The sequence below is a fragment of the Protopterus annectens genome, chromosome 6.part0, assembly GCF_019279795.1.
Source record: "Protopterus annectens isolate FY-2018-M chromosome 6.part0, PAN1.0, whole genome shotgun sequence".
Taxonomy (NCBI): domain Eukaryota; kingdom Metazoa; phylum Chordata; order Ceratodontiformes; family Protopteridae; genus Protopterus; species Protopterus annectens.
Genome location: NC_056737.1, coordinates 1,668,710,018 through 1,668,735,182, shown reverse-complemented (window position 1 = coordinate 1,668,735,182; position 25,165 = coordinate 1,668,710,018). Strand labels below are relative to the sequence as shown.

The window sequence follows — 25,165 nt, the reverse complement described above, 5'->3', positions numbered from 1 at the left end:
CTTCTGCATGACTGTCTGATTGGGACATGCAGGTATGCCTCTTTTAGGTCTAAAGTCACAAACCAAGCATTCGTGCCCAGCATGGGCAGAAGCTACTGCAAAGTCAACATTTTGAATTTTGGAATATCCAGGAAAGTGCTCAGAATAGATAGGTCCAGTATCGGCCTCCAGGCCTTGTCCTTTCTGGGTACCAAGAACAGTCTTGAGTAAAATCCTTGTCCCTGCTCTTGCTCTGGTACTTGTTGAATGGCCCCCATGTCCATGAGGGATGAGCCTTGTTTTTGTGCCTCTGCCCATTGATTTTTTTGGCAGATCTGGCCAGCCGTTTGCCTTTGGCAAAGTATGGAAATGGAACTTGTAGCCTTGTGACACTATGTTGAGAACCCACTTGTCCTGGGTTATGATGTGCCAATTTTGAGCAAAAAGTGCTAATTTTCCCCCCAAGGGTGCTGCCAGAAAATAAGTGCTTGGTGCAGGCAGGGGGAAGTCATTGGGACTGTTTTCTGTATGTTTGTGGTCTATCTTCTCCAACATTGGAGGTGGAAGCACCCCATTGCTTGGGCCTATAAGAACCTTGCGCCTGGAATCTGCCCCTAGGCCATCTGGATTTGCCCCTTTGAGGTCTGTCTGACACAGGAAAGGACCAATTTTTTGTAGGCCACTGTCTACTAAACCTAGGTGGCTGTACGTGTAAAACATCTTTGACAGTTTGCATAGATTTAGCGTTGTCCTCCATTTTCTTCAACACCTCCTCTGCCTTAACACCTAATAAAGTATCATGCTGTAAAGGTGCATCTAGTAATTTAACTTTAACATGTTCAGGCAGATTTTGTTCCTTTAACCAAGCATGCCTCCTAATTACATAACCCGTAACTGCGGCCCTTGCAGGAGGCCTCCAAAGAATCAAAAAGTACAGTTGTGTACCTACCATAAATGTAGATGTTCAAGTGTATTCACTGTTGCAGTCATTACTCTTGGGTTATCCTGCAGGCAGGCTACCGGCAGTCGGCCTGAATTCCAAAGTCTTGGTCCAGCGTCGGTTGCTGTCGCCTCTTCCCTGACGTCAGTGCGCCAGGGGTATAAAAGATGCAGCAGATGCCATTTTCTTCACTTTTTCTTGCCCCAGATGTCAGGTGCCCCCCCAAAAGGGTAGTCTAAATAAATTATGCCAATAAACATGCATGCACTAAAGTAAACATTTCCTTCATCTACAAGCAAATACACCACATAGGTTGTATAGAATAGAGACGTACAGATGAACCCCAGCAAAAGAAAGGGGGAGGGAGGGAGGGTAACCTGGACTGCAACAGTGAATACACTCGAACATCTACATTTATGGTAGGTACACAACTGTACTATGTTCATCATGTTTCACTGTTGCAGTCATTACTCTTGGGTTGAATCCCAAAGCTGAGGATGGGTGGCTGGGCTAAATAGCATTAGGAGAGGCTATGAGGCCCTGCAGAACTGCAGTGGCAAAGCCTGCTCTGGATTTAGAGTAGAGAGGTAAGTGGTAGTGCTTTGTAAAAGTGTGCACTGAACTCCAAGTTGCAGCCTCTAAGATGTCTCTGGTTGGCACTCCTCTGAGGAAGGCTGCTAAAGTGGCTGCTGCTCTGGTTGAATGTGGCCTAATGCCCTTAGGCACTGATTTGCCATGCTGTAGCAGAAACGAATGCAATGGCCTATCCATTTTGAAATGGTCCGTTAGGAGATAGCCTTTCCTTGTGATCCTGCAGCATATGCCACTAAAAGTTGCTCAGTCTTTCTGAAAAGCTTTAGTTCTGTCCAAGTAGAAGCATAGCTGTGTATGTCCAAAGAATGCAGAAGTCTCTCACCCTTGTTCTGTGGGTTTGGATAAAAGGTAGGCAAGTGAATGGTTTGGTTAAGGGCCACACTGGATACAACCTTAGGCATAAATGTCGGGTTTGTCCTCAGAGAAACCAAATCTGGATGGAAAATGATAAAAGGTTCCACAGCCATGAGTGCCTGTAACTCCGAGACTCATCTTGCAGAGGTTATTGCTAGGAGCAGAGCTGTTTTCCAGGATAAGAATTTTATATCAGCTGTTGAGGCTGGCTCAAAAGGAGGCAGTGAGAGTTTTTCCAAGACATAATTGAGGTCCCATGCAGGTACTGGTGCTCTCCTTGGAGGTCTTATGTTTTTGTCCTCTCTGAGGTACTGCCTTATTAAAGGATGAAAAAAGATAGGTGGTTCCGTATTGTAATGGGCTGAAATGGCACAGGCATGAATCTTAATTGATGAAAAGGATAGGCCTTTGTCCAGCATCTCAGTTACGTATTGTAAAATCTGAGGAATATTTGGTACAAACATGTCAATCCCTTGTTCCTGGTTCCAAGCACAGAATCTCTTCCATTTTTCTGCATAAGATTTTCTGGTACTGGGCCTCCTGGCCTCCAAAATAACATCCATCACAGCTTTGGAGAGATGAGTGTTCTGAATGGCTACATTATCCGCCATGCTGCCAGATTTAAGGTCCTGAGTTGGCTGTGCAGGATTGGATTGTTTTGTTGGGTCAGTAAGTGAGAAATTTGAGGCAATGTCCAGGCTGGACCTTGAGACAAGTTCTTTAGGATTGCGTACCAGTGCTGGCGTGGCCAGTCTGGGGAAATCAGTATCATTTTTGGCTTCTCTTGTCTGACCTTTAGGAGAACCTTGGGGAGGAGAGGCAGTGGAGGAAAGGCATATACTGTTAGGTTTTTCCAGCTGAAGGATAAAGCATCTACTTTCCTTGCTTGCTCGTGATAAGTCCTTGTGCAGAATCTCTGTAGTAGGCAATTGTGAGGGGAGGCAAATAGATCTATGTCTGGGCATCCCCATTTCCTTGTTATCATGTTGACGACTTGTGGATCCAGTTTCCACTTGTGGGGATCTATGAGGTTTCTGCTTAGTTCGTCTGCCAAAGTATTTATTTTTCTTGGCAGGAATTGTGCTTGCAGGTGAACTTGATAAGTCAATGCTGTGTCCCACAAAGTCATGGCTTATCTGCAGAGGGGGTAGGAATGTGTGCCTCCCAGCTTATTTATGTGCCACATGACTGTAGTATTGTCCATCTTTATCAGCAGTTGTCCTGGATGAAGTAGATCCTTGAAAGCTGTCAGGGCATTCTGAACAGCTAGCATCTCTTTTTGATTGATATGAAGATGCATCTGGCTTGCGGGCCATGTGCCCTGAATACATTTTCCTGCCATGTGGACCCCCCAGGCATAATCTGATGCATCCGTTGTTAGTGTCTGCCTGGCTGTGGGTAAAGTGAATGGCTGTCCCTTGTTGTGGTGACAGGCCTGTGCCCACCATCGAAACTCCTGTTGCAGGCAGGGAATGAGGGTAATTAATGTTGCCAGGCTGTGGCAATGTTGAGTCCAAACACTTTTTAGATACCATTGTAGTTTCCTCATATGCAGTCTGGCATATGGAATTAGCAGAATGCAGGATGCCATGAAGACCAAAGCCTGCAGAATTTTTCTTGCAGATAACTGGGTCTTTGTTGCCAACATTTTGAAGCAAGAAGTCAGTTGCCTTTGTTTGTCTGGCATGAGATAAGCCATCTGGGCAGTTGTATTTAAGCTTGCACCCAGGAATATTATCTCTTCAGAGGGTACTAGTTTTGATTTATTTTCATTTACTGTGTAGCCTAGACAAATTAGTAATCTTTTTACAAACGCCAGATGCTTTAGTAGAATGTCCTAGTTCTCTGAATAAGGCAGTCATCCAAGTAAGGATATATTTGAATTCCTCTATCTGCAAATTGCAATTACTGGTGCCAGGCATTTTGTGAAGACCCTGGGCACAGTAGATAAGCCAAAGGGCAGTGCAGAGAATTGGTAGTGCATTGAGCCAGCTATGAATCTGAGGTATCTTCTGCAAGATTGTCTAATTGGGACATGCAGGTATGCCTCTTTTAGATCCAAAGTTACAAGCCAAGTCTTCTTGCCAGCATGGGCAGTAGCTGCTGCAGAGTCAACATTTTGAATTTTGGAACGTCCAGAAATGTGTTTAGAATAGACATGTCCAGTACTGGTCTCCAGGCTTTGTCCTTTCTGGGTACCAAGAAAAGTCTCGAGTAAAATCCTTGTTCCTGCTCTTGTTGTGGCACTCGCTGAATGGCCCTCATGTCCATGAGGGATGAAACTTGCTTTTGTGCCTCTGCCCACTGATTGTGTAGCAGGTCTGGCATACCTTTTGCCCTTGGCAGGGTGTGAAAGTGGAACCTGTAGCCCTGAGACACTATGTTCAAGACCCATTTGTCCTGGGTGATAATGTGCCAATTTTGTGGAAAAAGTGCTAGTTTTCCCCCTAAGGGGGCTGCCAAAAGAAAAGTGCTTGGTTCTGGCAGAGGAAAATCATTGGGACTGTTTCCTGTATGGCTGTGATTTGTCTTCTCCGCTTTTGGAGGTAGAAGCGCCCCATTGTTTAGGCCTGTATGAGCCTTGGGGCTGGGATCTGCCTCTGGGGTGTCTGTATCTGCCTCTTTGTGGCCTGTCTGACACTGGAAAAGACCAAATCTTTGTAGGCCAGTTCCTGCTAAATCCGGGTGGCTGCACCTGTAAGAAATCCTTAAGTCTGCATAGATTTCGCTTTGTCCTCCATTTTCTTCAAAACCTCTTCTGCTTTAACACCAAACAAAGTATCATGCTGCAATGGAGCATCTAATAATTTTGCTTTAACATGATCAGGCATATTCTGTTCCTTTAACCAAGCATGTCGCCTAAAGACAGAACCCGTAACAGCGGCCCTGCAAGAGGCCTCCAGAGAATCAAAACCACATTGCCAAGTATGCTTTCCCACTTGTTCAGCTGCATGCAATAAATCCTGCATTTCCTTGTTTTCTGCACCTTCAGAATTTGTTAATATTTTGTATTTAAGCAATGACAATAAGTATTGCTGATATTTAAGCATATGAAATTGACAATTTAAAGCCCTCACAGCCAAGGTAGCAGAAGTGTAAACTTTTTTCCATCTGTCCGGTGCCCTTGAATCCTTATCAGAGGGGATATGTTTTTTGCAGTGGAAACCCTGACCCCTTTGGGATCCTGAGAAATAGTTTCTGGATCAGCAGCAGGGTTTTTATAAAGAAATTTATGTGAATCTGGAACCCTGTAGTATCCATCTGGCTTAACAGGTGCAGGGGGTAAAGAGTCAGGGGACAAGCCGGACTCTGAAAATACATCATCTACAATGTCTAAAACAGGAGGGATAGCAAGAGGCCTGTTATGAGGTAGTAAAAGAAAATCTCTAAGCCTTTTCTTAGATTTTGAGTAGTCTTGGCTCTCCCAGTGGAAGTGCTCCCTCATGGTATGCAGGGTTTCCCCAAAAGAATAATCCTCAGGAGGGGAGGCTGAAGGGATAGATTCTTCAGTATTGGAATCCTCATAGGGAGGGAGAGAGTATTCTTGGTGAGAGGAAATGGAAACTTGATCTGAAGATTCATATTCTGTCTCTTGCCTAGGCCTCTTTTCAGGAGGGGGATGGGAACCCCTGATCAAAGTCATTAGGTCTTCGGCCATTTTGAGCATCTGTTTTTTAGGCATGGAGGCCTGTCCATGGGCTTGCTGCACTTGTTTCTTTGTCTTTAGTGGTGCTTTAGTCTTTGCCTTTGAAGCTGTAGTCTGTTTTATATATAACTGTGTAGGCCTGAAAACACTCTCAGAAGCCGATGCCTGCTCAGCGGCTCCGGACCCCTCTGAGGGAATATTTTCCAAGTGTCCAATACCTTGAGTTTCCAGAGGCCTAGTCTGCTCCACGTGGGAGTCGGAAGTGGCCTGCGGCTCTGAGGTAGCGGGTGTCAGGGGCTGCGAAAGCGCCTCACTGAGAACTGGAGAACCGGTGACTGGCTTAGAAGAAGCCTCGTCTTCAGTTTTGGTCCTTGGATGCCTGTCCTTTTCCTTGCGTTTCTTGTGAACTGCGGTAGTCGGATGGCTATCCGATGACATTGCGTAATTAAATCTACGGCCAAAGTAATGAAATGTAAAATCGTATCGACGCTTAATACTGCGTTGGTTAAATCTAGCACAAAATCTGCAATTAGCTACGTCGTGATCAGGGCCTAGGCAAGGAATACAATAAGAATGGAAGTCCTTATGAGGTATTTGCTTCCCACAAGAAATACAATTAACAACTTTTTCTGACATTGGTCTGGAGCAAGAAAAATGGGGTACTTAGCTTTAAATGAAGACTTCGGATCTGAAATTCGAACACGAAAATCTCAGGAGTCGGCCAACCGGCACTTGCAAACTGCTTTTGCTTTGGGCACCGCGCAACAAGAAAGATTGGAGAAAATGGCGTCAGCTGCATCTTTTATACCCCTGGCGCACTGACGTCAGGGAAGAGACGACAGCAACCGACGCCGGACCAAGACTTTGGAATTCAGGCCGACTGCGGGCAGCCTGCCAGCAGGATAACCCAAGAGTAATGACTGCAACAGTGAAACACTATGAACATCCACATTGCAAAGTATGTTTTCCAACTTGTTCTGCTGCATACAATAAATCCTGCATGTCTGTGTTTTCTGCACATTCAGAATTTAACAACATTTTCTGTTTAAGCAATCCCATGACATGTTGCTGATACTTAAGCATATGAAATTGACAGTTTAAGGCCCTTATAGCCAAAGTTGCAAATGTGTAAACCTTTTTTCCCCATCTATCCAGTGCCCTTGAATCTCGGTCCCTTTGGACCCTGTGAAATAGTTTCTGGGTCAGCAGCAGGGTTTTTAAAAAGAAATTTGTGTGAGTCAGGAACCCTGTAATATCTGTCAGGCTTAACAGGAGCTGGGGGTTAGGAGTCAGGGGTCAGACTAGACCCCGAAAACACATCTACAATGTCAAACACAGGTGGAATGGCTAGAGGCCTGTGCTGAGGTAGTAAAAGAAAATCCCTGAGCCTCTTTTTAGATTCTGAAAAATCTTGGCTCTCCCAGTGGAAATGCTCCCTCATGGTATGCAAAGTTTCCCCAAAGGAATAGTCCTCCGGAGGAGATGCTGAAGGTATAGATTCTTCAGCATCAGAATCCTCATAGGGGGGAAGAGAATATTCCTGATCAGAAGAGGAATCAGAAGAAATGGAAACCTGATCTGAAGATTCATAGTCAGTGTCTTGCCTAGGCCTCTTATCAGGAGGGGGATGGGAACCCCTGATCAAGGTAATCAAGTCTTCAGCCATTTTGAGCATCAGTTTTTTGGGCATAGAGGCCTGTCCATGTGGCTCTAGAGTTTGTTTCCTTGCTTTAGCAGGTGCTTTAGTCTTTGCCTTTGAAGCTGAAGTAATTTTAATGTAAAGATGTTTAAGTCTGAATACACCCACAGAAGCCGGTACCTGCTCAGCGGCTCTGGACCCATCTGAGAGATTAGCGTCCGAGGCTCCAATACCTTGAGTATCCAGCGGCATGGGAGTCGGTAGTGGCCTGCGACTCAAGTACCAGACGTCAGGGGCTGCGAAAGCACCTCAGTGAGAACCAGCGACTGGCTTAGGAGAAGCTTCGCCATCGGTTTTGGGCCTCGGTTGTTTTTCTCTATCCTTTTCTTTCCGTTTTTTGTAAACTCCAGCAGTCGGATGGCTATCCGACGACATTTCAGGATAATAAACTGGCGTCCAAAAAAGTTTAAAGCAAAATCATACAGACGCTTAATAGTGCATTGGTTAAATCTAGCACAAAACCGACAACCAATAATGATCTGATCAGGGCCTAGGCAAGGAATACAGTAAGAATGAAAATCCTTATGAGGTATTTCCTTTCCACAAGAAATACAATTATTAACTTTTTCTGACATTGATATGGAGCAAGAAAAAAGTTTCCCCAATGGGGTACTTAGCTTTATTGAAGACTTCGGCTCTGAAACTCAAACACGAAAATCTCAGGAGTCGGCTGACCGGCACTTGCGAACTGCTTCTGCTGAGGGCACCGCTCGGCAAGAAAGACTGAAGAAAATGGCGCCGGCTGCTTCTTTTATACCCTTGACAACCTGACGTCAGGGAAGGGGCGACAGCAGCCAATGTAGGACCCAAGACTTTGGAATTCAGGCAGACTGAGGGCAACCTGCCAGCAGGATTACCCAAATGTAATGACTGCAACAGTGAAACACGAAGAACATCTAGCAAAGGAACAAAAATACTAGGAGCAAATAACTTAGGAGAGAAAGCTAACGTTAAAGTAGGATAAGGCCAAGCAGAAGTTTGGACTGCCTTTCATACCAGGTGCTAATAAAACAATACAAACAAATGGTAAGAGATCGTGGAGTGATAAATGAAAGACCAGCTATGGTAAAGTTTTTAGTGGTGTCTAGAATAGAAGCAGTTGTTAAAATAGGGCTACTTATTAGGGTATATAAAATACCGCATGACCGCTGTAACAATAAATCAATGGAAAGGCAATATACCAAGGAATAACGGAATGACATTTGCATGGCTCCCAAGTAAGCAATCATGTCCAGAAGGTTAAGGACCTTTGCTTGGAAGGGTTTGCACAGACATTTTTATACCCAAAGCAAACTTCAAAGAATTTCATCTTGGAAAGGCAGCAAATGTTGGAAGTTGTTACGGAAAAGAGAGAGAGATAATTGGGAATGTAATGAGGTGGCAGATTTAAAAAATTCTCTACAGTATGTTTTGTCAGAAATGTTGGGAGAGCAAACCGTAACTAAGGAAATTATTCTTTTTGAGCAAGGACACAGGCTCCGAATTACCTAGACACAGCAATGTTTTACTAAGTTTAACTCTGACTGCCAAGAAAGCAATTAGTAGAATATGGAAATTAAACCAACTATAACTGAAGTACTGAACACTGTAAAGCAGATAAAAGAACTGGAGGTGGGATCCTTGGGAAAAAGAACAGGGCAAATTACATAGAAGCAAACAATCTATAGCAGCAATATTTGCAGAATAATGTTCATGGGGAGGAGGAAGTTTTCCAATTACTCTCCTACTCCCAATGTTATGCAACCTTGGAGTTAGTATATTTAGAGATGTAGGGGTGCTAGAAGTAGCATTCTTAACTATAGTCCAGATAACTAGTATATTTTATCGAATTCATGCAAACCTAAACTATTGTTTTTAGTTTATACACCGCAAAGAAAAAGTACAGTTGTGTACACTTACCATAAATGTAGATGTTCGAGTTTATTCAATGTTGCAGTCATTACATTTGGGGTAATCTGCTAGAAGTTTGCCCTCAGTAAGCCTGATTAACAAAGTCTTGGGTCCTGCATCGGTTGCTGTCCCTTCTTCCATGACGTCAGGTCATCAGGGGTATAAAAACATGCAGCCGACGCCATTACATCACTTTTTCTTGCCCCGGATGTCAGGTGCCCCACAAATGGGAAGCCAAATATTTAAGTAATTAAAAACACAAAAATACACCTCCAAACAAAAGCAAATGCACCAAAATGGCTTTTAAGCATAGTAAAGGAAAGAAGAGGTATAGTAAGAGAAAAAGCAGGGGGTTGGAGACTGCAACAGTGAATACACTCAAACATCTACATTTATGGTAAATGTACACAACTGTACTATGGTCTTCGTATTTCACTGTTGCAGTCATTACATTTGGGTAGATTCCCAAAGCTATGGTTGGGAGGATGGATTTACACAGCATTAGGACCATCTACAAGGCCCTGCAGGACAGCAGAGGCAAAGCCAGCGCTGGATTTACAGAAGAAACGTAAATGGTACTGTTTGGTGAACGTATGAACTGAGCTCCAGGTAGCAGCTTCTATAATGTCTCTCTGGTAGGAACACCTCTGAGAAAGGCAGTAGAAGTAGATGCAGCCCTGGTGGAATGAGATCTGATCCCCTGGGGGATAGATTTACCATGGTGCATATAAGAAACAAATACAACGGCTTATCCATTTGGAAATAGTCTGCTTTGAAATGGCCTTTCCCTCTGCCCCTGCAGCAAATGCCACCTGTAGTTGTTCAGATTTTCTTTGAGATTTTGTCCTGTTTAAGTAAAATCTAAGTTGTCTGTGTACATCCAATGAATGCAGAACCCGTTCCCCCTTGTTCTGTGGATTGGGAAAGAAAGTTGGCAAATGAATGGTCTGATTAAGAGCCACACTGGATACCACCTTAGGCATGAAGGATGGATTGGTCCTGAGAGATGCCCTGTCAGCATGAAAAATAATGAAAGGCTCCACTGCCAAAAGAGCCTGTAATTCGGAAATCCTTCTAGCTGAAGTGACTGCTAAAAGGAAAGCCGTTTTCCAGAAAAGAAATTTTAAGTCTGCATTAACACTGGATCGAAAGGAGGGAGAGTGAGTTTTTCCAATACAAAATTGAGATCCCAGGCAGGGGTTGGAGCTCTCCTGGGTGGTCTTAAGTTTTTGGCCCCTCTGAGATGCTGCTTTAGCAGAGGATGAGAGAAGAGGGGAGGTTCTGTGTTGTAATGAGCAGAAATGGCTGAGGCATGGATTTTTATGGAAGAAAAGGACAGGCCCTTGTGAAGCATCTCAGTTAAATATTTAGAAATCTAAGGAATATTGGGCACTGTTGTGCTTATCCCTTGTGACTGACTCCAGGCACAGAATATTTTCAGCATAAGATTTTCTAGTACTAGGCCTTCTTGCTTCCAAAATGACATCCATCACAGGTTTGCTGAGGGATGCCAAGGGTGAATTTAGGTGATTAGCCACTCTGCAAGATTCAAAGTTTGGAGATGAGTGTGCAGAAGTTGGTTGCTCTGCTGAGACAGCAAGTAAAGTGTCTGAGGCAGGTAGAAGGTGTGACATTGCGCAGGAGTGGGTACCAGTGTTGGCAAGGCCAGTCTGGAGAAATCTAAATCATTTTTGGTTTGTCCTGTTTGACTTTTAGTAGAACTTTGGAGAGCAAAGGCAGAGGGGGAAAGGTATAGACTGATAGGTTTTTACAGCTGAATGATAGAGCATTCACTTTCCAGGCTTTTTTGTGATGAGTTCTTGTGCAAAACTTGTCCAACTTATAGTTCTGGGGTGAGGCAAAAAGATCTATATCTGGACTCCCCCATTGGTGCGCCAACATGTTGAAAATCCGTGGTTCCAGTTTCCATTCGTGTGGGACCATGAGATTTCTGCTTAGTCTGTCTGCCAGAGTATTCAGCTTTCCTGGCAGGAATTGAGCTTGTAGTTGTATTTGGTAGGTCAAGGCCGTGTTCCACAATGCCATGGCTAGTCTGCAAAGGGCGTAGGAGTGTGTACCCCTTTGCTTGTTTATGTAACGCATAACTGTGGTGTTGTCTGTCTTTATCAGTAATTGTCCTGGATGAAGGTAGTCATTGAAGGCTGTCAGTGCATTCTGTACAGCTAGCATCTCTTTTTGATTGATATGAAGGTGCATTTGATTTGGGCTCAATTTGCCCTGAATGTACTTCCCTGCCAGATGAGCCCCCCAAGCATAGTCTGATGTGTCTGTTGTTAGGGTTTGGGCAGCAGGGGGTGGAGTGAAAGTTAGTCCCTTGTTTTGGTGGCAGGCCTCGGCCCACCACAGGAACTCTAATTGCAGACAAGGTATGATAGGAATCATTGTTTCCAGGCTGTGACAATGTTGACTCCATAAACTCTAAGTACCACTGAAGTTTCCTCGTATACAATCTTGCATATGGAATTAGAAGAATGCAGGAGGACATGAACCCCAAGGCTTGCAGAATTTGTCTTGCAGATAGCAGGGTTTCTGTGGCCACCTGTTTGAAGTAAGTCACCAAATGAATTTGATTTCCTGGTGTAAGGTAAGCCATCTGGGCAGTTGTATTTAAGCTTGCACCCCAGAATGTAATTTTTTGAGAGCGTACCAGTTGTGATTTCTTTTAGTTTATGGTGCACCCTAGACAAGTTAGAAGCTTTTTTACAAATGCCAGATGTTTTTGAAGAATGTCCCTGTTTTCTGCCTGAATTAGACAATCGTCCAGGTATGGATATATTTGAATATTTCTTTGCCTGCAAAATGCAATTACTGGAGCCAGGCACTTTGTGAAGAACCTGGGTGGAGTAGGTAAGCCAAAGGGCAGTGCAGAGAACTGGTAATGCAAATAGCCTGCTTTGAAGCGGAGTTATCTTCTGCAAGATTCCCTGATTGGGATATGCAGGTAAGCCTTTTTTAAATCTAGAGTTACCAACCAGGCATCTTTGCCTAGCATAGGAAGTAACTGTTGAAGAGTCAGCATCTTGAATTTTGGAATGTCCAGAAATGTTTAGAGTAGGTAAGTCCAGAATTGGACGCCATGATTTGTCTTTTCTGGGTACCAGGAAAAGTCTTGAATAGAAACCTTGTCCCTTTTCCTCTTTTGGGACTGGTTGAATAGCTCCCATGTTCATGAGAGACAGTACTTGTTTCTGGGCCTCTGCCCACTGATTTGGAGGCAGGTCTGGCCATCCGTTTGGGATTGGAAATGAAATCTGTATCCCTGGGATACTACATTTAAAACCCATTTGTCCTGGGTTATAAGTTGCCAATTTCTTACATGAAGTGCCAGTTTTCCACCCAAAGGGGAAGCTGAAAGGTAAGTGCTTGGTAAGTGTAGAGGGAAAGTCATTGGGACTGCTTACCATAGGGAGGTGCCTTGTTGCTTCCAGATTTGGAGGAGGAGGCACCCCATTGTTTTGATCTAAAAAGTCCCTTGTGACTGAAACCTGGAGCCGTTTTGAATGTCTGGGTTTGACTTATGTGGCTCTTGAAGGAACTGGAAAGGGCCAGTTCTTAGTAGGCCAGTGCCTACTAAATTTTGGAAGTTGCACTTGTAAGAAATCTTTCACAGTTTGCATAGATTTAGCTTTATCTTCCATCATTTTTAAAACTTCTTCAGCCTTATTACCAGAGAAGGTCCTGTTGTAAAGGGGCATCCAACAATTTTGCTTTAACATGATCAGGCAGAGTTTGCTCTGAGCCAAGCATGCCTTCTTAGCACAGAGCCAGTTACAGCAGCCCTGCAAGAGGCCTCCAAAGAATCAAAACTACATTGTAAAGTAGGTTTACCAACTTGTTCAGCTGAATGCAATAAATCCTGTAAATCTTTAATTTTCCACACAGTCAGAAATGAACATCATTTTCTGTTTAAGCAGTCCCATGATATGCTGCTGGTATTTAAGCATATGAAATTGACAGTTTAAAGCCCTGATTGCCAAGGTTGCAGAAGTGTAAACCTTTTTACCCAATCTATTCAGTGCCCTGGAATCTCTAACAGAAGGGGTAGGATTTTTAGCAGTAGAGGCCTTAATGCCCCTGGGACCCTGAGAAATAGTTTCAGGATCTGCGATAGGATTTTTAAAATGGAATTTGTGGGAGTCAGGAACCCTGCAGTATCTGTCTGGCTTACAAGGAGCCAGAGGAAGAGAATCAGGAGCCATACTAGATTCTGTAAAAACATCAACAATGTCTAGGACAGGAGGTATAGCCAAAGGCCTTTGTTGAGGAAGAAGGAGAAAATCCCCAAGTCTCTTTTTAGATTCTAAGAAATCCTGACTTTCCCAGTGGAAATGTTCCCATAAGGTATGTAAAGTTTCCCAAAAGAAAAGTCCTCAGGGGAAGAAGCAGAAGGAATGGAATCTTCTGCATCAAAGTCCTCATCACTCGGTATAGACAAATCCTGTTCATTAGAGGAGTCAGAAGAAACAGAATCCTGTTCAGAAGATTCATAATCAATGCCTTGCCTAGGCCTCTTAGAAGGGGGGGGGGGGTTGGCTACCCCTGATCAGAGTAATTAAATATTTAGCCATTTTGATCATGCGGCCCAGGCGTCAGTTTTTTAGACATAGATTTAGATTTTGGCCTTAGTTTTGAAGATGGCGTTGGTCTAATATACAAATCTGTAGGCCTGAAAATACCCTCAGAAGCCGGTGCCTGCACAGCGGCTCCAGACCCATCTAAGTTAGAGACATCCACGGGTTCCATAATTGAAGTTTCTCACGGCATACCAGACTCCGAATGGGTCTCAGTAGAGGCCTGCGAATCAGAAGTAGCGGGCATCAGGGGCTGCAAAAGCACCTCACTAAGTACCGGAGAACTGGCGACTGGCTTAGGAGAAGCAGCGTAGTCAGTTTTGGACCTGGACAGCCTGTCTCTTTCTTTGTGTTTTTTAGGTATTCCGGTAGTCGGATTGCTAACAGACGACATTTCTGGATAATTAAAACGCGAACCAAAATATTTAGAAGCAAAAATATATAACCGTTTAATAGTGCGTTGATTAAATTTAGCACAAAACCGACAGCAAGGCATGTTGGGATCAGGGCCTAGGCAAGCAATACAGTACAAATGAAAATCCTTATGAGGTATTTGCTTCCCACAAGTAATGCAATTATTAACTTTTACTGACATCGGTAAGGAGCAAGAAATAGTTTCCCCAACGGGGTACTTAGCTTTTTAGTTGAAGACTTCGGCTCTGAAACTTGAAAATAAAAATTTCAGGAGTCGGCCGACCGGCACTTGCGAACTGCTTCTGCTTCGGGCACCGCGCAGCAAGAAAGACTGGTGTAATGGCATCAGCTGCATGTTTTATACCCCTGACGACCTGACGTCATGGAAGAAGGGACAGCAACCGACGCAGGACGCAAGACTTTGTTAATCAGGCCGACTGCGGGCAACCTGCTTGCAGATTACCCCAGATGTAATGACTGCAACAGTGAAACACAAAGAACATCAGCGGTTTTTAAGTACTTCCAGGTCACAAACAGTAAAATGGCAGTAGTTCTCCTCCTCAGATCTCAGTTATGCACACATAGATTTGGGGATTAAGAGGATGTAAATGGAAAGTTTAATGTGAATAAACATTTCATTGCATAAAACATGGTGGAAGCACAAACACAGTTCCAGTAAAGGCAATGAGTACAAACAGAGCCTGGAAGCTGAAAATAAACTACAAAGTCAAATAACAGGTCAACATGATTCAAATAAAGAAGCCATCCTACAGGAGACAAGAAATAAGTACATTACATGGGTTCATCACTCCATGTACAACACCAGCAGATAAACTTTTGCCTGGTGAGATGAGCTGCTAAGTACAATATTAAATGTCTGACATACAACCACAAAAGGAAAGGAACCAACCCTGAAAATGACAAAGCCCAGCGCAGAAAATAGATGTGTATGCACATGCACAATCCCCCACTCCCAGGGGAATATAATCACCAATTCACATCCTGCCCAGGGAATGAATCCGAAAACTGCTGTGAAAATGTAATGCCAACATTTTCACTGGTGGGCCTCCATGCTCTAAATTCGTCACAATAACCTTAATTAACTAAATGTATGGTAACTTCCAACAGCAACTTGTTTTAAGTCAGAGCCTTGTTTAAAACAATGAAATTTAACTTTGAGGCAGTGCATGACCAAAGAAATGCATACAAGATAACAGGTTTAACATCTTCTAGTAAAAAGAGCGAGGATATCACTTAAAAATAGAAAATAAATATATAAAAAATTAATACTCACAACATAAATACCACCATGCTGTCCGTCATGAATTTTGTTATGCCGTACAATGGGACAACTGTTTGTTCGAATTTGTATCCCCGCTAATGCATTACCTATTAAGAAAAATATCAAAAGTGTAAGCACATAAAAAAATCATACATATTTTGGCATGTTCATTAAGACACATAAAACTGACCTACATATATACATGTGTACAACATGCAGCAATAACCTGCAGAAAACATCTGATAAAATTTACCATAAATATCATTTCCCTCAATAAGGCCTCTTCCATCTCCAAAGATGTATACTCCTCCTTGATTGCCATTATAAATTGCATTACCCCTAGAAAAAGAAAGGAAAGTTTAAGGTGCCTGAAAAAATCCAGATGTAAATGTTAAATGAATATATGCTTATGAAAACTCAACTAGTCAGAAGTCTAGGTCATGCTAAAGGATGAAGGATTCCAATTTTATATGCTGTCAGTAGTAGCATACTCAACAGAAAAGTAAATCTTCAACAATTAATCTTGTAGCATAAAGAACAAAGGACTAGAACTAATCTGTCTTTTTTTCTCCAAACTCTTCCTTTCAGTACCATCCCTCCAATACTTCAACACTCATTTTGAATATAAAAATGGTTGGCCTCTGACATGTCCACCAGTCATCTACCACAGCAGGCATCTGTTTACATGTTGTTTTTCTACTTCTTAGAGAGGAACATGGGGGAAATGTAAAACATACACAGTCTGACTCATACCTGTCTGGCAGCATAACCAAAACCATTACAAGGAAAAGGAGGAGTAAAAACCATGGGACATTCTTCAAGAGCTTATATAACACACGCCTCATATCAAATAACCTACAAGAATGCCTTCTCCAAGATGCAACTGTTGGAATTTCATTTTATTTCCCCATTAGGGGGCACATTACTCTTGCCAGCACATAGGATAGCACACCAAGACACTGCACTACCTACCTCAAGTACAACTGTAAAACTTCGAACAAGTGTAACCTGTAAGACAGGAAACAAATTATACAATCATACATGGCATACAATAAAAGCACATGTGCTGGCTTAAAGAAAATTAATTCGCGTTCCCCAGATGACGAGACCATGTAAGCACAGATGGATGGTAAGAGGGAAGTGTCCATCTGAAACAGATAGCCTTGACAGAAACACCATTTGCTTCCTCAAATGCCAACCGATATGAAGATGAGAAATCTATAAATTTGATTTTTGAGATGTACAGGGGAGATCTGTTGGGAAATGAAAACAGCACACCCTGGTAGGCCAACTATGAAGGCCTAAAAGCAACAACTCAGAAGGTTGAGTCCTTAGCCAGCAACACACCAAGAGAGACCAGTACCATGCAGTCAATGCAATGACGACGGTAAAGGTATGAACGGACGACCAAGCGGCTATAATACAATATCCACAATGGTGACATCTGTAATGAAAGAAGTTGAAGCAGCCATGCCCTTAGGATGGTGGCTTCTGACCATAGCATTTCTGAAAAAGTGGTTCCTCACCTCATGGCAAAAAAGTAAACAGTAATCCACCTTGACAGGTTTTCTAAAGACTGAGATGTAATTTCCATGAAACAAGCTAACAATTTCCAACAGACAAAATTCAGGGTCACCAAAATGCTAGCCTGAGCAAGAGACTGGTGAGACTGTCAATCAAAGCAGAGTCCAGTGGAGGAGAAGGGCACTTCAAAGGAGACAGAAGAACCAGGTTTGTCTGGCTCAAAGTTCTAACCTCCACACAGGTCAAGATGTCAAGGATGTGCACTTTCAACTGTGAAACAGCTAAGACACAAATGCCACAGAATCATGATATATACAAGAATCAGCTGTAAGCTCACAGGCAGACAGCATACAGTATCACACCACCAAATTGTAGAACCTCTTCCTCTAAGCAGTGTGGACCAGATGGGTGGAAGGCTTCTAAGCAGTCTACATCACCTCTGTTACGTCTATGAGATTTGGAAGCAACAGTAGGTGCAACTAAGCAGTCAGGCCTGTTAAACTGAATTAGCAGCATGTGACGGAGACAAACTGTACAGATGTATATTCGTAATTGCTGACAGATTTATTGAAATAAGCTGACCAAGCACATATGTGAAGTTTACATTTTCTTTAACACAGATATAACCATTGGGTACACTGCACTACCTCAGCTGACTCAGATTACAAACATTGCCTACCACAAAAGTATTCTGCAACCACATTTATAGTTTCAAAATGTTGTCCTTACTGAAAACATTATTTTCCTGTACTGAAACCTTCTTTGTCTGACTTATCTCAATCCAGAGGAAACCAGTTCTCAGCAGGCCAAAATGTTCATTCAGAAATGTTCTTTCATTGGTATAGTCTAACGTTTGTGCTGTGTTAGCCATGCTCATCCAGAGAAAAAAACAGTTCTCAGCATGCTGAAATGTTCTTTCACTGATAGGACAATTTGTAACTTTTTCTGTGTTAGCCACTTCCCTTTTCACTTGAATATCTGTGTACATTCACCTGTTTATATTTCAACAAGCCTCCATTTGTTAATTCCATTTGTTACAAAACCTTTCAGAAGTATAATACTTTTTGTTCCAAACAAATTTTGTTAAGCCAATGCATCACATGCTATTTGTAAAAAATATCACACTGTTACGTTTACCAAACCTCTGGCACGGTGAAGGAAACACAGTTGTACACATACATTTTCTATCAAAATACATGTTATTGCTATGTGGGGAAACAAGTATTATGCTTATACAAGTATCAATTCTCCCTTATTTTGAAAACTAAACTATTTTTAATCAAAATTTAAATCAAACTTTGAATCTTAAAGAAAAAAATCATATGTCTCTCTGTTGTTACTTTCTTTACCACTTACATTAGTTACAATACATACCTGATTGACCATCCTTTTCATACAAAATTTAATATACATGCACCTTATTATGATCAACATAACAACAGCTAAATAATGGTTTTCCACCATTCTGAAAATAATTTAACCAATCACTCCAGTCACTGTTCCGGGTCTTCTAGCCTTTTCAAATACTAGTTGTACTTTAAGTGTTGCTTTACAGATTCTGTCTTGTCTGGAATCCAACTGCAGCACTCCTAGTTGATCAGAGCACAGACCCTTTTGGTTCGGCTGCATTTATGTCAAAACTGTAGATCTACGATTAATCTAATGTACCAAAACAGTTTCCCAATTCTCTTTCTCCTGACATTTATTTTACCTTTAGGTAATGTTTTAGTTAATCTTATTTATGGTACTATATAACAGGCTCATTTCCCTTCCACAGGAAGCCATTTATATGCTTTTGTATTGCAAATGCAGCATTCCCTAGCTACTGTGATACTGCATTCACTGACCCCTACTCGTTTTGATCTGGTCTGTTGTATACATACACTTCCTTTTGGAACTGTCCTTATTTTTAAGGTTGAAAATCTACCTTGTCTGGTTTACCACAACTCTATTTCTGTTACTAATTTTTAGCAAATCTTTTAGTTTACATTCTGTACTCTTAGGAACAATGGTCCAATCAGTTCCTTTACTTTGCTATTTGGCTATTTCTTGGCATACTTCCTGCAGGTCTTTTATCCATTGTTGATGCTTTGCTTTTAAATTTAAAAAACTGAACTGTCCCTACAACTTGTACTTCTGAATCAGTCCTGCACTAACAGTGAACCTTCTCCTAGCCCACATTGCCATATGCAGTCTCAGAGAATTTACTACATAAGCACTGTCACTGTAATTTTTTTACTGGATGTAAATGTTGCAAAACATACTTAACGACTTCTTGCTCAGCCCTTTGTGCTGACACATATCCTGGTAACAACCCACTTTGCCTCCCTTATGCATTGTCACGATTGCGAACCCAGTGCAGTTCCTTCCCATTCATCCAGAAATGTGCATCAGCAACATTACTGGTGGGAGCTACCAGCTCCACTGCCTGTGACAACCTCTGATTCAAAGGCTTTGGCAAATCGCAGAATGCCCCTCACCCCTTCCTGACAAGGAGTCCTCCCCGATCTGATACCGGTCCCTAGAAATTTTACTTTTTGTGACAAAAATGTATTTTGTCTTTGTTTACTCTGAAACCTGCCTCTTGCAACCGGTCTCAGAACTTTTCTCCGCTGTGATACATATTCTTTCACAGTCTCTGACTGTATTAGAATGTCTTTAATATAATGAATACCCTTGTCATCTTTACTCACATTCTGTAGGAATGTCCCTATCTGATGAAAAATGACAGGACTATTCTGAAAATCATATTAATTTATTCATGACATACTGTTGATTTTCAAAGGTACTGCAAAACGTCCATTTGCTAAATCTATCACTGTAATATAATCCCATGCACCTCCCCCTGTAATCGGAGCTTTTAACTTCCCACAGGTCTGTTTTTGTTGCTGCCTGTCAGGTCTGAAATTCTCTCTCAAACTTGTATGGTCATGCACTGTTGGTTAAGATACAGTTCACTCTGACCCTCTATGTCATCATCCTGCAACTTTTGCTTTTCAGTTTTGACTTTTTCTTCGGAGTCTCTTCCAGATACTGCTTTCTGAATCCATCTATTTTTCCACTTTCTGTAGTATACACAGTCGCGCTTGTCCCAGTTTTCGACAGAAAAAACATGCAATTCTGTCATCAGGGCTTCCCGTAGCTTAAGGGGTAGATGCCACTCTCAGTACGTCCCTTTTCTCATCTCCCACCTTTCCCTACTTTTCCACATCCAACTGCACTTACTATTTCAAACCCATCTTCATCAGTACCACGAGAAAAAATGTTATGTTTACAAATATCTTCATTGTCATGCTCTACCCGTTTTAGCATCCTATCAGAAACTAATACTAAATTACTCTAATAACTTCATAGTTGACGTTAATGACATGTCCATACCTAGTACAGAACTGTAACTTTTAACCCATTAAATCTTGCCAAAACTGTATTCATGTGACTTGACTGTTATTTCTGGTATACCCTATACAACATAAATATGTATGGTTATTCTTTTTCTAATTGGTCACACCCAATACGTCATTCTGAGCACTTTGAGTAATCTGAAATGGAATTTCTTTTATCTTTAACCCATAAATCTGCATGTTTCTGTCATAACCAATTCTTTAAAGTCTGTACATTTGCACAAAGTACAATTTCAAATTAAATTTCAAAATTTTGCAAATTCTTACAAGTGTCATTTGTGTGCACTACTGTACATCCTGTAGCATCCAAGTGTACAGCAGCATTAGCCCTAGTCAAAATGTCTAAAACATCTTACTAATAATTCCTAACCTGCATGTCATGCTTCATTAACACTGGCATGCGTGTTTCATGAAGCTTTGTTGATAACTTCTTATCTTTGTTAAAAGCATTACATTGCGAGCAGTAGGTCTGAAAAATTTCAGCTGTCTCTACAACCTGTAAGCTTTTAGCATGACTTCAGAATGACTGGAATTCCCTATAAAAGGTAGAAACTGGCATTACAAAATTACTTTTGACTTTATTTGACAAATTTTGACCTGTCCTACATAGTCTTTACTGACAATTTCTGTAATACAGTTTGACATGTTAAACAAAAACAAGGATATCTGTCTTCATAGTTAAAACATTGAATTGAGTTTTATACATACTGAGCAAAACAATGAATGCATTTACACATATAAACGGTTTCACTTATATTTATACCAAACAACACTATATTAAATTCAACATCACTAATGACTTTATACCACTGACAATGTCCAAACTATCAGGAGTCTTGATTACGTCTCTGGCCACAATGTGTGCATTTAGCAGTAATGTCCTTGCTGGTATCCATGTTATTTCAGAAAGAGGTTTACCATTTTCAGAAATGCCTAACAGGTGATCAATCGCTAGACTAGAATTGCAAACTGGAAGCTCCTTCTCTGTTGAAAATACTGGTGAACATCTCAAAGCAGATGAAAAGACAAAATCTCATTTCACCCACTTGGAAGTTCCTGACAATGCTCAGCTGTTCAAGACTGATTGTACTGAGGTTGGCAGCAACAAAACGTAACTAGTTCTTGTAGTAATCCAAAAACTCAAAGGAAAGGGTGCCACAGAACCAGGAACCAATAAAACCACAACAGGCACCCAAAGAGGCAGAAGGTAATAATAAAACAGGAGCCTGTAGGTAGGTGTAAGCAGCAGCAGGTTTAATCACATAAACGCCACACAATACAAAGCGTTTTCATTCACCTGACTTCCTCAGATGTAAAAAAAAAAAAAAAAAATTTTTTTTTTTACATCTGAGGAAGTCTGGTGGATGAAAACGCTTTGTATTGTGTGGCGTTTATGTGATTAAACCTGCTGCTGCTTACACCTACAGGCTCCTGTTTTATTATTACCTTCTGCCTCTTTGGGTGCCTGTTGTGGTTTTATTAGTTCTTGTAGTACTTTTACGAATATTTAAAAGGGTCCGAATTAGGCCTGGCTCACCAATGTTAAACTGAAATTAACAGCAGCGTGTGACACAGAGACGAACTGTACAGCTGTATCTTCATAAATGACAGATTTACTGAAGCAAGCAACCAAGCACTAATGTGAAATTAACTACATTTTCTTTATAACACAGATACAACAGTCAGGAAAACTGCACTACCTCAGCTGACTCGGATTATAAAACTGTCCACCACTAAAGTATTTTGCAACCACTTTTCTAGTTTCAAAACACTGTCCTTGATGGAAAACAAAAAAAAGTTATTTACTCACCATAAAGTACAGTTGTGTAGACATACCATAAATGTTGATGTTCAAATGTATTCACTGTTGCAGTCATCACCTGTGGGTTATCCCTGTTGTAGTAGCCCTCGGCCAGCCCTAATACCAGAGTCAATTTTTTTTGCGTCGCCTATAGTCTGACGGTCAGGTCATCAGTGCTATTAAGCAAGGCAGCTGACGTCATTACATCAATTTTTCTTGCCCTAACCTAAGGAAATAAGGAAAAGTGGTTCTGGTGGCTAAGTCACCGTGGGAAGCTTATGTCCTCCTAGGGGAAGATGTTATATGCGGGATGGAGGGAGGGAAACCAAGACTGCAACAGTGAATACAATCGAACATCGACAATTATGGTAAGTGTACACAACTGTACCATGTTCTTCGTGTTTCACTGTTGTAGTCATCACCTGTGGGAGGATTCCCAAAGCTGAGGAGAGGGGTGGAATGATAGGTAAGAGTCCTAGGCATGGGTCAGCAGGCCCTGCAGAACTGCAGAGGCAAACCCTGGCCTAGACTTAGAAAAAAGAGGTAGGTGGTAATGATTTGTAAAATTATGGACAGAGGTCCAGGTGGCAGCTTCTAAGATGTCCCTGATGGGTACTCCTCTGAGGAAGGCTGTGGAAGTGGAGGCTGCCTTAGTGGAATGGGTATGGACAGACTTAAGGGGGGGTTCCCAGAAAAGGATACAGTGAGATATTTGAAAATAGGCTTCCTGTCTGCACCAGGGGCAAAGCTGCCCAGTAGCTGGCCTGTTTTTCTGAATGGTTTAGTACAGTCTAGATAGTACGAGTTGTCTGTGCATGTCTAGTGAGTGTAGAATTCTTTCCCCCTTGTTTTGGGAGGTGGGAAGGTGTATGGCCTTGGTTGAGAGTCAGATCAGATACTATCTTGGCCATAAAGGAGGGGTTAAGTCCTCAGGGAGACCCTGTCTGCATGGAAAATGACAAAAGGCTCAAAAGCCATGAGAGCCTCAAGTACTGATACCCTTCTTGCTGAGGTGATAGCTAGTAGGAAGGCAGTCTTCCAGGAGAGGTATTTCAATTCTGTAGAAGCAGCAGGTTCGAAAGGAGGTAAGGTTAGTTTTTCTAGAACATAATTCAGATCCCAGGGTGGCGTGGGAGGCCTTCTGGAAGGTCTGATATTAGAAGCCCCACTGAGGAATTGCTTAATCAAAGGATGAGAGACGAAGGGTGGGTCTGAATCTTAATGGGCAAAAATGGCTGAGGCATGGACTTTAATAGAGGAGAAAGAGGCCACTACTGAGCAACTCAGCTAAGTAATCCGTGATAAGAGGGATGAAAGGATGGGAGGTACTGGCCCCTTTGGACTTGTTCCAGGAGCAGAATCCTTTCCATTTCCCTGCGTATGATTTTTTGGTGCTGGGCCTTCTGGCCTCTGTGATGATGTCCAGGACCTGTTTGCTTAACAGTGACTCCTTGTTAGCTTTTAAGGTATAAACCATGCTCAAAAATTGAGAGTCTGTAAGTCAGGGTGTAGTATCTTCCCCTTCACCTAGGTCAAGAGGTCCGAGATCAGGGGAAGCTGCTTGGGGGGCTGAAAGATCAATAAGGGGTACCAATGCTGTCTGGGCCAATGTGGAGCAATGAGGATGGCCTTTGTTCTTCTCCTCCCTTATTTTGATCAGTACCTTGGGAATAACAGGCAGAGGAGGGGAACGTGAACACAGAGGGAGTTCCAGGGGAAGGTCAAGGCATTCACTTTCCACGCTAGGCGGTGATACTTCCTGGTACAGAACTTTTGCAGCTGCTGGTTGAGGTGCAAGGCAAAGAGATACAAGTCCGGAGTCTCCCACTCCTGAGTGATTTGCAGAAAGAGTTCCCTGTGCAGCTGCCATTCATGGGGGTCCAGTGAGTTTCTGCTTAGGTGGTCTGCCAGGGTGCTGTTAACCCCTGGTAGGTATTGGGCAATTAGGTATATTAGCCATGGAGGTGGCTATAAGCCACAGACGCATGACTAACCTGCACAGGGGGCAAGATTGGGTTCCCCCCGTTTGTTGATATACCACATTCCTGTAGTGTTGCCTGTTTTTATATGGAGAACCAATGGCCTGAGATAAGGTTTGAAATATGTCAGAGCCTTTTGTACTACCATCATTTCTTTCTGATGGATGTGCAAGTGTAGTTGCTGGGCATCCCAAACACCTTGGGTGCATCTGCCTGCTAGGTGAGCACCCCAAGCAATGTCTGAGGCGTCATGGTGATGGTCTGGCCAGAAGAGCAGAGGATGTAGGGAAGACCCTTGTTCTTGGCACAGGTCTCTGCCCACCAGAGAAACTCAGCCCTTATACATGGGATCAGATTGAGAGGGATCTCTAGGGACTGAGAGTGCTGGTATCAAATGTTCTTTAAATACCACTAAAGTTTTTCTCATGTGAAGCCTGGCCAGAGGAGTGAGAAGAATGCAAGATGCCATGTATTCCCAGGGTTTGCAGGAACTTCCTCGCAGTGAGATGACTTCTGGAAGCCAGCTGGGTAAAGTAGAGGCAGGAAGCTCTGCTTTTCTGGGGATAGGAAAGCCATTTGGGATGCTGTGTCTAGCACAGCTCCCAAGAAAATGATCTTCCTAGTGGGGTTTTGCTTCGATTTCTTCTTGTTGATGGTGAACCCTAGGGAAGTTAGGAGTGATGTGACAAAGAGAAGGCCCTGGATCAGCTTTTCTTTGCACTCCGCCTGAATGAGGCAGTCATCCAGGTAAGGGTAAATCTGTATATTTCCCTGTCTGCAGAATGCTATGGCCGGAGCCAAGCATTTGGTGTGTACTCTGGGAGCAGTAGATAAGCCAAAGGGCAGCACAGAGAACTGCAAGTGTTGTAAGCCGGCTCTGAAGCGCAGGAATTTCCTGCACGATTCCCTGATGGGTATGTGGAAGAAGGCATCTTTTAGGTCTAAGATCACTAGCCAGGCATTTTCTGTTAGCATAGACAGCAGTTGCTGCAAAGTTAGCATTTTGAATCTGGGGACCACTAGGGAGGTGTTCAGAATGGATAGATCCAGGATGGGACGCCAAGTGCCCT

At 42.5% G+C, this 25,165-nt stretch overlaps 1 protein-coding gene across 3 annotated transcripts in view; it reads right to left on the bottom strand.

Moving 5' to 3' along the window:
* FBXO11 (F-box protein 11) overlaps window positions 1-25,165 on the bottom strand; it is a 2,134,039-nt gene that overhangs the window by 1,039,423 nt on the left and 1,069,451 nt on the right. For all 3 annotated transcript variants that reach the window (XM_044075082.1, XM_044075080.1, XM_044075081.1), the window contains exons 13-14: window positions 15,644-15,729; window positions 15,403-15,497 (exon numbers count right to left, since the gene is read on the bottom strand). In XM_044075082.1, coding sequence (XP_043931017.1) covers window positions 15,403-15,497; window positions 15,644-15,729 — 181 coding nt within the window. The remainder of the gene's footprint in view (window positions 1-15,402; window positions 15,498-15,643; window positions 15,730-25,165) is intronic.